At 45.2% G+C, this 13631-nt stretch overlaps 1 protein-coding gene across 1 annotated transcript in view; it reads left to right on the plus strand.

The window, feature by feature from the left end:
* Positions 1-13631, plus strand: part of ANK3 (ankyrin 3) — a 198239-nt gene extending 184608 nt beyond the window's left edge. Inside the window, exons 44-47 of the mRNA XM_069019101.1 lie at positions 6996-7079; positions 7204-7263; positions 9070-9162; positions 12224-13631. Of these exons, the coding sequence (XP_068875202.1) occupies positions 6996-7079; positions 7204-7263; positions 9070-9138 (213 nt within the window). The 3' untranslated portion in view covers positions 9139-9162; positions 12224-13631. The remainder of the gene's footprint in view (positions 1-6995; positions 7080-7203; positions 7264-9069; positions 9163-12223) is intronic.

Raw genomic sequence — 13631 nt, forward strand, 5'->3', positions numbered from 1 at the left:
ACACCACAAAAGGGACTGCACCTTTTGTGTAATGTGGGTGGCAGATAGGCTGCTCTGCACAGCTGCCAAACAGTCCAAGGTGCAGATGCTCTTGGAAGAGGCAGGGTGACTTTTCTGGCTGCCTTCACCACGATTTCCTCAGTATACCCGTGGTGCTTCCATTCGGGACAAGCCAGGAGTGGCAAAACTGAGCTCAGCAGAAGTGAGTATTTTGTCCTATCCCCCATCTCCCCAGGCAGAACCTGCTGCCTTCAGTGAAAGGCCCTGGGCAGGTCAGGGTCTAACCCTTCCTCAGTAATTCCCCCTGCAGATAAGCCCTGAGTGCTCAGCCTTAGGAATGTGGTTTCTGTTTTCAAACGGGGCAGGCGGCCTGTGGGCGAGTACAGCCCCTCCAGTGCTGCAGGAGTCTGGTAACACACAAAGTGTGAGTGTGCTGCAGTTTCAAAGACTGCATAGTTGGCCTGTGGCTAAGGGCCCCCACCCAATTTATGTCTGAACTATTTTGGTGTCCGTTGGTTTGCAGTCAGGAAATGTTGGAGTAGAAGAGGGGAAAGTGTGTCAAAGGCAGCTTTCTCTTGCTCTCCAAGTACAGCCCCTGTGTTTAGAGAAAGGCACAGAAAATTGGTTTTAAGTGTGGTGATATAATTTGGAATAGGACTTTTAATGGAGCCATGATAAAGCAGCATATTGAGTGTTGGAATCTGCAGCTGGTGCAGAGCCGGTGGGGAGGGTGTGCATGGCGAGTGGAGGCGGCTGAACCCGCGCTCTTGGGAACGTGTCTGATCTCAGATGGATTAGAGCTGTACCTGTCTCTTGATTAGAAAATACATGTGATTCTGTGGTTATTTTCTGATCATTTATAGCTTCTTTTTTTAGCCCCCACTCTGCATCTCAAGACAAGCTTAAAGGAGAACAAGAAAAAGTTTGAAAGCAACAATCATCAGGCCTTTTAGAGAAAGAGTTTGATGGTGGAAACAACTGTTTTGATCAAGTAAAGTTTATGAAATGGTGGTATGAAATGGAAAAATCAGGATTTAACATTGGTAGGGATCGGGACTTTTTTCTGCATGTTCACTTTGGGTGAACTGAAATCTTTGTGAGAGCATGTGCAAACTGAGGAACAGCGCCTTGATCAGGGAAGAGGTCTCAGGATGTAGTGCTCAGAGGCCTGCAGCAATGCTCTGAGCCTGCAGAGAGAAAATAACTCACACTGCTGCCGCAGGGCCCCCAGCAGTGGCTGGGAACAGCAGGTTCTCACCTGCCAGTGCCCCAGTGCCTGGCAAAGTGGGTGCTGTGCCTGACTCCATAGCCCCGGAGCCCCTCTCTGCCAGCTTATGTCCAACAGCAGTGGGGAGGGGATGGGGGTGTGCTTGGAGCCTCCACTGAGCAGAACTGCACGTGGGAACTGTGTTGTTTTACTGTGGCCTTTATTAATAGGATCACAGAATGGCTTGGGATGGAAGGGACATTAGAGATTGTTCAGTTCCAACCCCCTGCCATGGCTGGGACACCTACCACTAGACCAGGATGCTCAGAGCCCCATCCACCCTGGCCTTAAACATTCCACAGGTGGGTCATCCACAACTTCTCTGGGCAACCGGTGCCAGTGCCTCACCACCCTCGCAGTAAAGAATTTCTTCCTAATATTAATTGCTCTTCCTGGTATTCATTACTGCCTGCTTGTTGCATTAAAAGCAACAGAGGTACTCACACAGCCTGCAGGCATAAAGTTTGCTGACACCAAAACCTTGAGGATAAATTGAGTCCCGTGGAAGAAAGGCTTTGCCATGTGCCTCCACAGGTACTGTCAGGGCTGAACTGCTTCATTAGCTTTGCTCTTCTTTCCCAACTTGTTTTTGCTTTCTCTGTCACTCTGCAGTATTGCTAACACTATTACTTCCGTTTAACTGCTACCTTCGCTCTCTGTCCTGGCCCAAATATGGGGAAAGGCTTTTCTCTCCCACAGAGGTATTTTCCTAGCAGTCCAAGAGCTGAGTCCTGTCAAGTGCTCAGCACTCTAGAGCACATTCCCATGGGATTTAGCACTTCAGAGGGCTGAGCCCATAAAACCAGACAAGCAAGGACTGATGCCCATTTCCACATGTAATAGGATCGTATTCTAACCTCAAGGTAGTGCAGATGTTTTTGTTTTTCTTCCCTTCCCCTCTTGTGTTCACATGGTAGATGGATGGGATGAGGCATTGCAAAAGAAATGGGTTTATGGTAGTGCAGGAATGTGAGCAATTAGCACACAAGGGAAAAATAAGAGTGCTTGCCGCAATGTGCACATTCAAAGCCTGATCCAAAGCTCCTTTCATTCAGTCATGGCAGAAATCAGTGTCCAATTTTTCCTGCTTTTTCAGAGGTTGTTAAATCTTTCATGGATACAAATTTTTGGCTAAAGCTGTCATAGTAAGACTGCCAAAAGGTTTATGGTAGAATGTAATGGAAAGTAAAATATATTTCTAAGCAGTGGTTATTCAAATCTGATGTAATTTGGTATCTTGTACTTTCGCTATTTCTTGCCAATTTTTATGAAAGTTTTGTCCCTTTCCATGCATTTTGCCCATGAAATGCCCCATTACTGATCGTGGAGGGTTTGGTTCAGCCTGCACAGGAGAAGTGGCCTGAGCAGCAGTTAGTCAAACTGGAGCCAGCAGCTCCCATGGTCTTGCTATTAAGAGGAAGCTTATTTATGGAAAATGAAATGTGGCCATCCTGTAGTTGATAAGAATTAAGTGCCTGTGCCCTGTGTGGGGAAGATGGGAGGCATTTCCTTTTGTGTAGTCAGCTGGGCACAGCCTCTCCACTGCAGTCCCTGTCTGGCTGGGAGAGCTGCAGGTGAGTGCTCTCACCCTGTCCTGCCCCATGAGAGCTGGAGCTGCCGGCCTCAGTAAGACAAGAGGAAGTAAATTAAACCCCAGACTGCAAGTGCTGTTCTGAGGGTGCTCATCACGTTGTCCTCCATGCCACACATGCCAGACCTGTGCCCCAGCTCCCAGTAGGGGACTACACTCTGTCCCAGTTGCAGCACCATTTGCTCTCAGGTCTCTCTGCCTTGCCTGTTGTTTTGTTGGGATTTTTCTCCCCCTCCTGTGGCTTTAGCAATACATCTGCAAACAAGCAGCTACAGACTCAGCATGGGCGCAGGCGGAGAGTTGTGGCGTCTGATTAACAAGGTCTCCCTGAGAGGCAGAACTCACTAATGAAAATGACCTTAATGGAAGATGTTTGTTTCTCCTGCCACTGCCACAGAGGCTCGAGACCCCAAGGAGACTGAGGCGCAGCTGCTCTTCATGCATTACAAGAATGTGATCTCGAGGCTGAAGGGATTATGTCCTGATGCTGGCTTAGGCCGGTGAGGGAAGAGGCCTGAGCGCTCTGTACAGCTCCTGATCCCATTGCAGCATTGCCTCTGGCCCTTGGCAAAATTAAATATTTAGGATTTTTCCATCTTGCTTATTTCCGCCTGCCTTTTTATCCATGTGGGTAAGACACATCCAGCTGCACCTTTTTTCTCCACTGTTACAACAATACTAGATGTATGGGAGGAATAAAAGGGACTATTATCCCTCTAGTAGCAAAACAAACATGAAAGAAAACCAGAGCTCTGACAAATCTACGGTGAACTTTGGCACAATACTGCAGCACCGACTGTATAACTTCATTTATCTGGAGGTCCCTGGGAACACCCATAATGTGCAAATAACTGCTAAGAAAATCAGTGGAGCTGGCAGAAGACTTTGAGGAAACTGCTCTTTGCTTCTCCTGCCCTGGAGAGCAGCAGAGAGAGGATACCAGCTGGTTTTGGCAGGACTACACTCCAGTGAGCAGGGTGACATTAAAGCACTCTGCTTTGCAAAGCTTCCTGGCATGTTCTGGAGCTGAGGCTTGCAGACTGCAGCCTTTGTATGCTTTAGTCCCAGGGATATAACTGGGCTTCCAGTAATCACGGTATTAAGTTTTCTCCCTGCCTTTCTAAAGCTTTTGGTATTGTGACAGTGATTTTGACTGGTCAAGGGTAAAATGAAGCCCACATAAGTATGATGCAGCGGAAAGAATTTTGTTCTTTAGCTGTGACGCAGATGCACCAGCTTTGTGTTTAAAAACAGCTTTTGTTGACAAGGTCATCTAATGTGCCTTTCTAACCCAATGCTGGTTTGAGATCTTACAACTAAAACTGCCAGTGGATAGGGATTTTTTTCCTAGCAAACATCCATCTTTATAACTGCATAGGATTAGGAAAGTCAGTAAATCAGATCTACCTCCTGCCAGTTGTGAGCCCTGCTGCAATTTGTTTAACTACCCACCAGCAATAGAATTGTGAAAGCTGGATTTCACGCATGCTGACTGCTGAGTATTTACAGCATTTATCCTTAAATTGTGCTTAAAGGAGCGTGTAGCTAATTAAAACCCAAGATTCACCACACCTTTAAAAGTGCATTTTCTTTCAAGAGACATCTTTCAGTGCAGCATCTTAAAGCTGAACATGGTAATTCTCGCTAGGTTGTTTTAAGGGATAACCTTGCTCATAGCTGCTGTAAGGAGTCAAAGAACCAGTACACGTAGGTGGTGTTGGTGTGCCAAGTAGTCTGGTGACCTTGCTACTCACCATGTTGTTTTATTTCTGGTTGTCATGGGTTTTGTTGTAGTGCCTTTGGAGATCCTGCTCATGAGAGGGATCCTTTGTTCTCCATGGGATGTCTGAGCCAGGGTTCCCTCTTGCTCCTTAGGGCCCTGTGTTGGAGCCCACTGGGGAGTCTCTGAACCCACATGTGGAAGGCCAGGAAAGAAACTGTGCAGCTAGTTCCCCATCTGCTATGCATCTGATTAAAGTATGAAGTCTCCAGAAACAGTCTTTCCCCCTCCCATCTCTCTGTGAGTAGGAAACCCCACAGGTTTCAGTTCCCAAACCCTTTACCCAGTCACTGCCCCCTGCCTCGCAGCAGTCCCGTCCCGTTCTTGTTTCTGCCGCCTCGCTCATGAGAAAGGAAGCAGCCGGCTGCTGCTGGGGCCCCACTCGCCGCAGGGACCAACCTCGCACTTCCCTCCTCCTGCACGGAGCCTGGGGCAGTGCTTAGGCAGGTGTGTCATTTCTCCTTCTGAGACCCCTCCTCAGAGACCCTCTGGGGAATGAATTGTTCAGGCTCCATCTGAAGGCTTCAGTAGCTGTTTGTTCTGCCGTGCTTTTGTAGGGATGCCACCGTTCCCTAGCCTGGGCACCTCAGCTAGGTCCCCGCAGCCCCAGGTGTGTCTCAGGCACAGGACATCATCCTTATGTCCCTATGCAGTGCAATCTACCTGGCTGTGGAGCCTGCCCTTCTCTTGGCAATGCTTCCTGAAGCACCAAACTTCAGCAAGTTGTACAGTTTGCTAACAGCCTGTGAAAGCCTGGGGAAAAAGATGTGTAAAATGTCTGAAACCATTCCATTGCTTAATTATCGAGTGGTGACTTCAGTACAGCTTTCAGTGTGAAACCAGCAGAAATTCTGTACTTGTGAAGAACGACAAACGTGGCCGGGGCTCTGCTCTGCAATACTCCCCCCTGGCTCCTGCCCACTGCAGTCCTCCCCAAGCAAGGAAAATGGAAAAGCTTGTCTAGAAAAGACCACAAATGGCTTGTAAACAAAAGGAAAGGTTTGTTTTACTTAGAGCTTAGAAATAGCATACAATCCTAACGTTACAATGTACATATTGAAAAAGATGCGTTAGTAGGGAAAACAGTTTTAAAAAAATACACATGGCATCACTGTTACTTGTTTGTTATAGAGCAGTGCCAGGAGCTTGTGTAGACAACTGTGTAGTGTATAGACTACAGTAAATAGAAACTGTATTTGTCCTGTGCTGTTCAGTACGTGGAAGCATTACAAAAGCTGTAATAATAGTCTCCTTTCAAATATTATTTTGTACTTAATATTGTTATAACATGTTTTATACAATGTTTCTTTCTGCTTCCTCCCTCTAGTTGTAATTTTTCCATAGTGGGTTGAGGGTGAGGGGAGAAGAAAAGTTTCAAGGACTTTTTTGTTTGTTTGAGTTATTCATTTACAAGTGGAAATTTTTCATATGGCCAGCTACATTATCATTATGTTTGCCTTATATGAAAGATATAAGCACAGACAATGAATGTTTTTGAAGCATGAAAAGAAGTGCTTGCTTCAGCACCCAGGTTTGGAAACATGACTTTGTGAGGTGAAGTTAGCAAAGTTCTTCTGGAACATAAGCTCAACTGCCAGTTAGGCTCAGACTCTAAAGTCATGTCATTTATTTATGATTTGAGCAATAATTCCTTAAAGTGGAACTAAGTCACTGGCATAGCAGTTAGGAAACTGCTTTTGCATTTATTTACACTGGTCTTATAAATTGCTGGTACTACGAGAAGTGATGGATGGAGTGCTCCTGATCTCAGTAAGTCATGGACCGAGCTGCCGAGGCTCTACGGCACGGTGGCACCGTGCTGGGCAAAGTGTCACGTAAGATAACTTCCTCCATTTTGTAAGTGCTGAGAAGTCTTGTCTGTCTTCTGTGTGTGTGTAAGACCTCGTGTTTAGCAAGCTGTAGGCAGAGCTGTCTTTTTAAGTCCCAAACTTCCCCCATGTTAGACCATGTTTCTGTGTGTGCTGGGCACTGAGAAACTGTGAAAAGCTAAGGGATGTCTGATTGGAGATTATATCATCATGAATTTCTGCCTCCATCTCATAGGACTCAGACTGACCACTAGATTTTGTTGCCTAGAGAGCTTCCTGACATGCATTAGTTAATAGGAGCATTGTGCTAGAAGCTCCCTGCGAGCTTTAAGGAAACATTTTGTAGAATAAATGCACAGATATCAGCATTGCTAAATGATCAAGGCTTTCATACAATTCGTGTGACATAAAGCAAACTGTTACATAAAGTTGAAGCTAGCATGTGCTTGTTGCTTGGATTGGTGTGGAAATATGTGTGGGTTTGACCGAATATAGGCTCTATTGCTAATCTTATAACACGTTCTTTAGGGTGAGGAAGCAAAAAACATTCCTGGTGAATCTGTAACAGAGGAACAGTTTACCGATGAAGAAGGCAACGTCATCACGAGAAAAGTAATCATGAATTACATCACTGCTCTGAGTCTTTGCATTCAAGTAACTTCTTTTAACATACTTTCTCCCTTTAGAATCTAGGAAAAAAAAAAAATCTATGCTTTTCATGTATTGCTTCCCACAGATCACCCGGAAGGTAGTAAGACGTGTTGTTATCCCCCATGAGAGGAAAGTTGGTGAAATGGTAATGCAACGGGGACTACCAGGAAATAACAGTAGGCGCAGAGGGTTGTGTTGACTGCTAGAAAGTGCTGCTAAAGGGCTGGAGGTTTGCATTTAACAAGAAGCCTTGGCAAAAAGTGCAGTGCTTGCAGTTATTGGCAAGTTGTGTGTTGGGGTCACGGGGCAAGGGCGGTGTCGGGGGCCTGGCTGAATTCTGTCAGCGCAGGGCATCAAGGCCTGTTTCTGTACAACAGGCAGCAGGCCGAAGCCGCGGGTTTGGGGCCTGGCTTGTGCCATCAAGTTGAGCTGTGTCTGTGTGTTTGGTTAAGCCCTTGCAGAATCTGTGCCTTACAGCTGCAGGTGGATTGTGTGGCCTTTCCACCAGCCCAAAGGAGTGAGCTGCAGTCTGATCCCAGTGGCCTCTCACTCACCTGTGTGATACCCCTGGCACTGGGGACTGAGAATTTGCAGGATTCAGGGCAATGGGAACATACCCAAGCCTTGGTATCCTTTCCAAGCAAGCACCAAGACAGGATTTTGTCCCTGGTGATCAAAATTGGAAGCCTTCTGCAGGGCTGGACTATGTCCAGCTTTATCACCCTGAAAAAGAAAGGACAGTGGGAAGAGTAGGACTGTTGTGTGCCAGCACACCCCAGCCCCTCTTGCAGAGGGCTTCAGTGGCAGGGGCAGGAGTGGGGAGGCTGTGCCTCAGCTGTCCCAAGGAGGCCTTGGGGGAATGGGTATCACCTCTGGAAACAAATGGCTTCAGAGGAGCTCATGCTTTCTTCGCCAGCATTTGGCCTTCAGAGGTCTCTGTTCCAGTAAAACTGTCATTGGGGCTAATGAAATTCTTGTCTGAGTGAGAACAGATTCAGAAAGGAAGGTAACAAATACTCTTTATCTTCTGGTAATAAATAAATAAAAGAAAAAAAGAAAGCCGGGCACACACACATGTCACAGAAATAAGAGAATGGAAACAAACTTACTTCCATTCCCTCTCTCCTAGCTGTTCATGAGGAAAAAAAAATCCTGCCCAGCAAGGGGGAAACATTTTCAGTGTGCTGCACCAGATTAGATTAGTTGGAAACTACAAATAGTCACAAATACATCAATGCAGATCACCTGAGGGGTAAATTCTGCCCATAGCCACACATAAACTGATGGCTTTCTCTGATGTGAGTGAGGCTTGTGATTACTGGAGAATTTATTTTTAGATAATTATTGAGCTACTTTTAATGAGCAAAGATGAACTTTATTTTGGGGTTTGCTGTTTTAAGGACTCTGAAACCTGCACTGCTCGTCACTGTCATTGGTTTTACTTCTGCGCTGCTTCAGTGGTGGATTTTTGCTGGCTTTCTTCCTCCTCCCTTTATTCTGTTACTAACCTGCTCACTTTAAAGCACAGACGTTGTGAAACATCATAAGAGCAGCCACAGCCTCTGCTGTTGGGAATGCCCAGCAATCCAGCTGACCTGGGAGGACGGTTGGGAAAGGTGATTTTTCCTTGTCAGTGGCACCAGCTCCCGCTGCAGTTGGCAGCAGGGGCTCAGCCAAGGACTGACTGCCAGCCAGGCACCCCAGCCCAAGGGTCAGGCTGAAATTGTAGAGCTGTGTTTTCTCCTTGAAGATGATATTTCAGACCTGTGCTTTTGCAGCTCAGCAGAGTGGATAAATAGATTGTGCATATCTTTGAAATGAAGTGTTAATGTGATTTAACTGCTTTTTACTTATCCTGTTACAGCAAAATGTGGAGCCTGTTTAGGAAGCAGGTTTACAATTACAAGTGCTCTCTGTAGGCTGTGTTAATGTTTATACTTTTTTTTTAAAGCAGGGAGAAGCTTATAAGGTTAAGACAAAGAAGGAAGTCAGACACGTGGAGAAGAAAAGTTACTCATGAAAGCTGAAAGCCGACCACTGAACGGTCAGTGTGATCAATTTTCTTCCCTTGTTGAAGGCTTTTGCCAGCATGGGGAACAGCACCTGGGCTGCACAAAGGCTTGCCTTTGCTACCCTGACTTTGCTTTTCAGCTGCAGAGCTGAATAGCTGGCCCTTGATCTTGTGAGCAGAAAATGACCTTGTGTTCATGTATAGAAATTAAGCTTTACTTCTTGGAAAATAAAGCAAAGCAATACTCAGGCATGTGCAAGATTTCTGGGAATTATAAAATGTCTAGTGTTTGTAATCCATAGAACTTTCTACCTCTAAAAACTTAAAAACAAATAGTAAAGGAGCTGCGCACAAATAAACCTGCTAGGGGTGAAATGCTTCTTCCACCGTCAGATGTGATTTGAGGGCAGTTATGCAAGTCAAAGTCCTTTTAAGTGAAGTGTCTCAATATTTGCCAACAAATGAGCCCTACCAACTGTTTCTTGTGAATTTTATTGATCCAGCCCTAACGATTGTAGCAAGCCAGCAGCTGATGGTATAAGGGCTTCCCAAGCTAAACCCAAATGCACAGACTACGACACCCTTGCAGGGGGCTCTGTGAAGACATGATAGAGCACCATGAAGCCACAGGCTGCTTTGTCTCGATGACACAGCTACAGTCACAAGGAGATGTGCCTGTAAATATGGGAGGAGCCTATCCACATCTATCAATGCTGGTCCATCAGTCATGGCTCCAAGTGCCTAGGTTTACCATATAGTCATGTCTTTTTTCTGCTCAGAACTTCTCTCAGCTTTGTTGGGTTTCAGGAATTGGACAGAGGATGAGTTTAGGAAATGCTAAACTCATTGTGTTGTCCTTTTACTGTACGTATGGTGTAGGGCTGACTGTAGGATTTAAGAACAGGATAAACAGGACCTGGCAAATAGACCAGATAGTGAGGAAAAGGACAGACAGAAGCAGAGTCTCTCTGAGTCACCAGTCGCTTCTGACTGAGGTAAAGTAAGGTAGCCCCTGCAGCCCCCTGGCCCTATAGGCTTTCTGTGCATGTGAGCAGTGCCATTTGAAACAAACAGCACTTGGTGTGTGGGATCTAGCTGAGGGATTTATGGGATCAAGGCCCGAGGAGCAAGCTCTGTGCAGTGACTGGTGTGATTTCAGTATCTGGTAAGCACCTACTGCATCCCCCTGAATTCTTGCTTTAACTGAGAGCCCTCCCATGTGTGTTAATAGAATAATACAGCTTCATGTGGCTTGCTGCTCAATGTACTCATCAAATATTTATGATTTGGAAAAGGGAGGTGATTCTTTTGACACAGCTTTCCCCTTTATGGAGTTCAGGGATATGGGAATAAAGCAAGCCAAAGGGATGGCACTCCTTGTATGAAATTGTGCCCCATGTTGGGTCCCGTGCTGCTCCACTGTCAATCTGCAGGGGCAAAGCAGCAGAAATGTGTACATTCAGGCATTGAACCCCATAAGCAGTGCAGCTAAAGAGCCTACCAGCATACAAGTTTGATGCAAAAGACACCAGGGATAAGGGAAAAGCATTTCATTTTAAAATGAAATGACATAAATAAGGCAGCCTTTGCCTAACGTGTGAAACAGTCTGACCTTCAGCAAGCCAGAGTCAGAGTTCCTCAGAACCAGATTTGCTCCCATGACTGCTGATGCATTTCTCCTGGGATTTCCAGTAGGCAAGTCTTCCATGCTAGAGCCCCTGAGGAACTCGGAGAGTCTGCCTTAGATAATGAACCTTGGCTCAGGGGGAAACTTTGTCCTGTAAGATGAATCTCTGTGCTCCAAACTTTGATAGGATAAGCATGACCAAATGTGCACTAAGTAATTGTGAGCCTGGTCAAGAGTCCATTGAGAATGTTTAGTTTGGGTGCAAAAGTGGATGTATTTGCACAGGCAGGGGATTCTACAGAAAAACAGTTTGTTTTGTAATCACAAAAGACGAAAACAATCCTGTTGAGGAGGCAGAGGTGGTTCTTTTCTTTGGAGTGTTTGAAAAAAATCACGATGTTAGCTAGGTTTTGCTGTGAAAATGTCCTTGTCACCATTGCAAATAAGCCCATGGTGAAGCCTGGGTTGAAAGGAGAAGCCAAGAACTCTTGTGTGCAGTTCTGCAGGACAGCTCGGTGTGAGCTGGTGTGACTGCTGCAGTGGGAGCAGGCGGCTCTTAGCAGCAGGACAGATTTATGACAACTGTAGATGTGGGCAAGGACAGGTTGCTTTAGCGTGGAAGGAGACATGTGAGTGCTCCTGGACCTGTGACCTGATGAGTAACCAGGCATGTCCGTGCCAGCCCGAGTGCCGCTGGCGCCGCGCCAGCCACGCTCCCGAGCAGGCTGCCCCGTGCCCAGGTGCCGGAGAGCCGCGGGCCTTCCAGCTCCCACTCGCTGGTGTGGTTGTGTTTCTGCTTCCTGCCCTCTCTGCTGTTGTGCAACAAATGTCACAAACTTGCTGTCTTTACGTGCATGGCTCTGGTTTGAGGGCTGAGAGAGCAGGAGCACGACCCTGTCTCCTCCGTGCTGCCCATGCAAGCCAGGCGGGAGATGGATGGGGCTGCTCCTCGTCCTCGCTTTTGTCCTTCACCAAGCCTCCTAAAGGCTGGGCTCTGCGTTCCTGGCTCTGCCAATCACATTCCCTGAGCAACTGGCAGAGGAGAATGTGCAAGGAGAGCAGGTTTTCCATCACTGTGGGGATGCTTGCACACAATGAAGAAAAACGTGCCGTGGAAGCAGCAGCTCTCTCAGTCGGGAGATGATGCTGTTCCTTCCAGGATAAGAGAACCTATTCCTTGTCATCATTGGATCCGATGAGCTGGTGCCGTGTCCAAGGTGATGAAATGCAGTGTGCTGCAAACGTATTTGTAAAGCAGTTCACAAGCAGTGTGGACATCTGCAGCTCCATTTTCCCCTCATGCGGGGAGCTCAGCTAATGTCATTGCCTACCTAGAAACTGTGTGATTTAGCCTACTGCAGAATTCCATCATGCCAATTACAACTTTTCTGTTTAGTCAGGGAAAGGCATGAAAGAGATTCTTAGGAGATATTCTTAAATGATCTGTTCTCTGTTTTCTTTCCACAGAACTGTGTGCTTTTACTGCCAGTATTCTAGAGGGACACTCACGGAAGAAAAATCAACAGGAATTAAACATTCACCTATAAAAGTGTGTGTGTGTTTGCTGCTTCCCCACATTAACCGCATGGTTTTTATGCAAAAAGAAAAAAACAAACAAAAAAAAAACCCAAACAAAAAAATTAATTTAGCATGAGCCAATTTACAGAGCATGGAAATTCACGTTCATTCACGGGATTGGAGGGTGCGCAGTTACCAATGCAGTGTATATACAAGATGCCATGCTGTTAACAGCTTCTCTCAAGCAGTTTGATGTCATCTCAAAATAAATAAATTCCTGTGGCCAGAGAGGATGTGCGAAGACAAAATGGTTAAACCATGGAAAGACACTAAAAATACTAAAATCCACAACAGCTCGCCTTATTTTTCTTGGACCCAAACTGTCAGGGTATAAAACACTATTTGTTTCTTTTTTAAACATCAATAGTTTTGCTGTAAATAAATAACACTGTATAAATTCTAACAAAATAGAATAAATGTTGATAAGGCACTGCCTTTTCGATCACAAACAGAATATTGCAAATGCATTGAGCAGGCTAGGTGTCTCAAATGGCTGCACCTACAGGGATATTCTGGGTGTATCTTCACAGATTCTTGTATATTAGCAATTATAATGTTTGTATATGCAAAAACGCTAGCTTGATTTTAAAAAAATCTTTAAAATCTGCTGCAAATTTAAATGATTCCCAAAATGAGGAATTCTGTAGTTCTGTGAAAATTTTTCTTCAGAGTACTAATATTTTGATGCATGTGTTTCACCTTATTTTGATTAAATCTTTTCCAGTTTTGCAATCACTATACCGCAACATGAAAAATAAGATTTTATCTGTAAACACAAAGCCCTTCATCTAATATTTGTTGCTGTTGCCAATTTTTCAATGAAATGACCTAAGACCCATAACATATACAGTAGTTGCATTATGGGGAGGGGGGTGCTATCTGTTCTCGCTTTATAATGGGGGTAATGCTTGCAGCTTTAGAAGTGGGTTGGTGCTCTAAGGAGCACAAGTTTGGGATATTTTTAAATGAACTGAAGAGAAATTATTAGCTAATAGACTGGCAGCACGCTGTAAAATTATTACTGTATTGTGTACTGGCTATAAGATGTAGAATCTTTCAGTAAGCCAATCATCTGTAATCATCCTAGCAGTGTAATATTAGGTTGTTAAGGCTGCTGTGTTTTAAAGGGCATTTTTATTTGGGTTTTGGTGAAATACTTTAATTTGTTGATTATATTCATATGGAAACAGCATTCATTGATAATAGCTCTAATTACATATGTATGAAAACAACAAACACTGGATGATCTAGTTGATTATTTAAGCATAAAATAAATTGTGTTAAAACTCTTGGATAA

This window comes from Aphelocoma coerulescens, chromosome 6, assembly GCF_041296385.1.
Source record: "Aphelocoma coerulescens isolate FSJ_1873_10779 chromosome 6, UR_Acoe_1.0, whole genome shotgun sequence".
Taxonomy (NCBI): domain Eukaryota; kingdom Metazoa; phylum Chordata; class Aves; order Passeriformes; family Corvidae; genus Aphelocoma; species Aphelocoma coerulescens.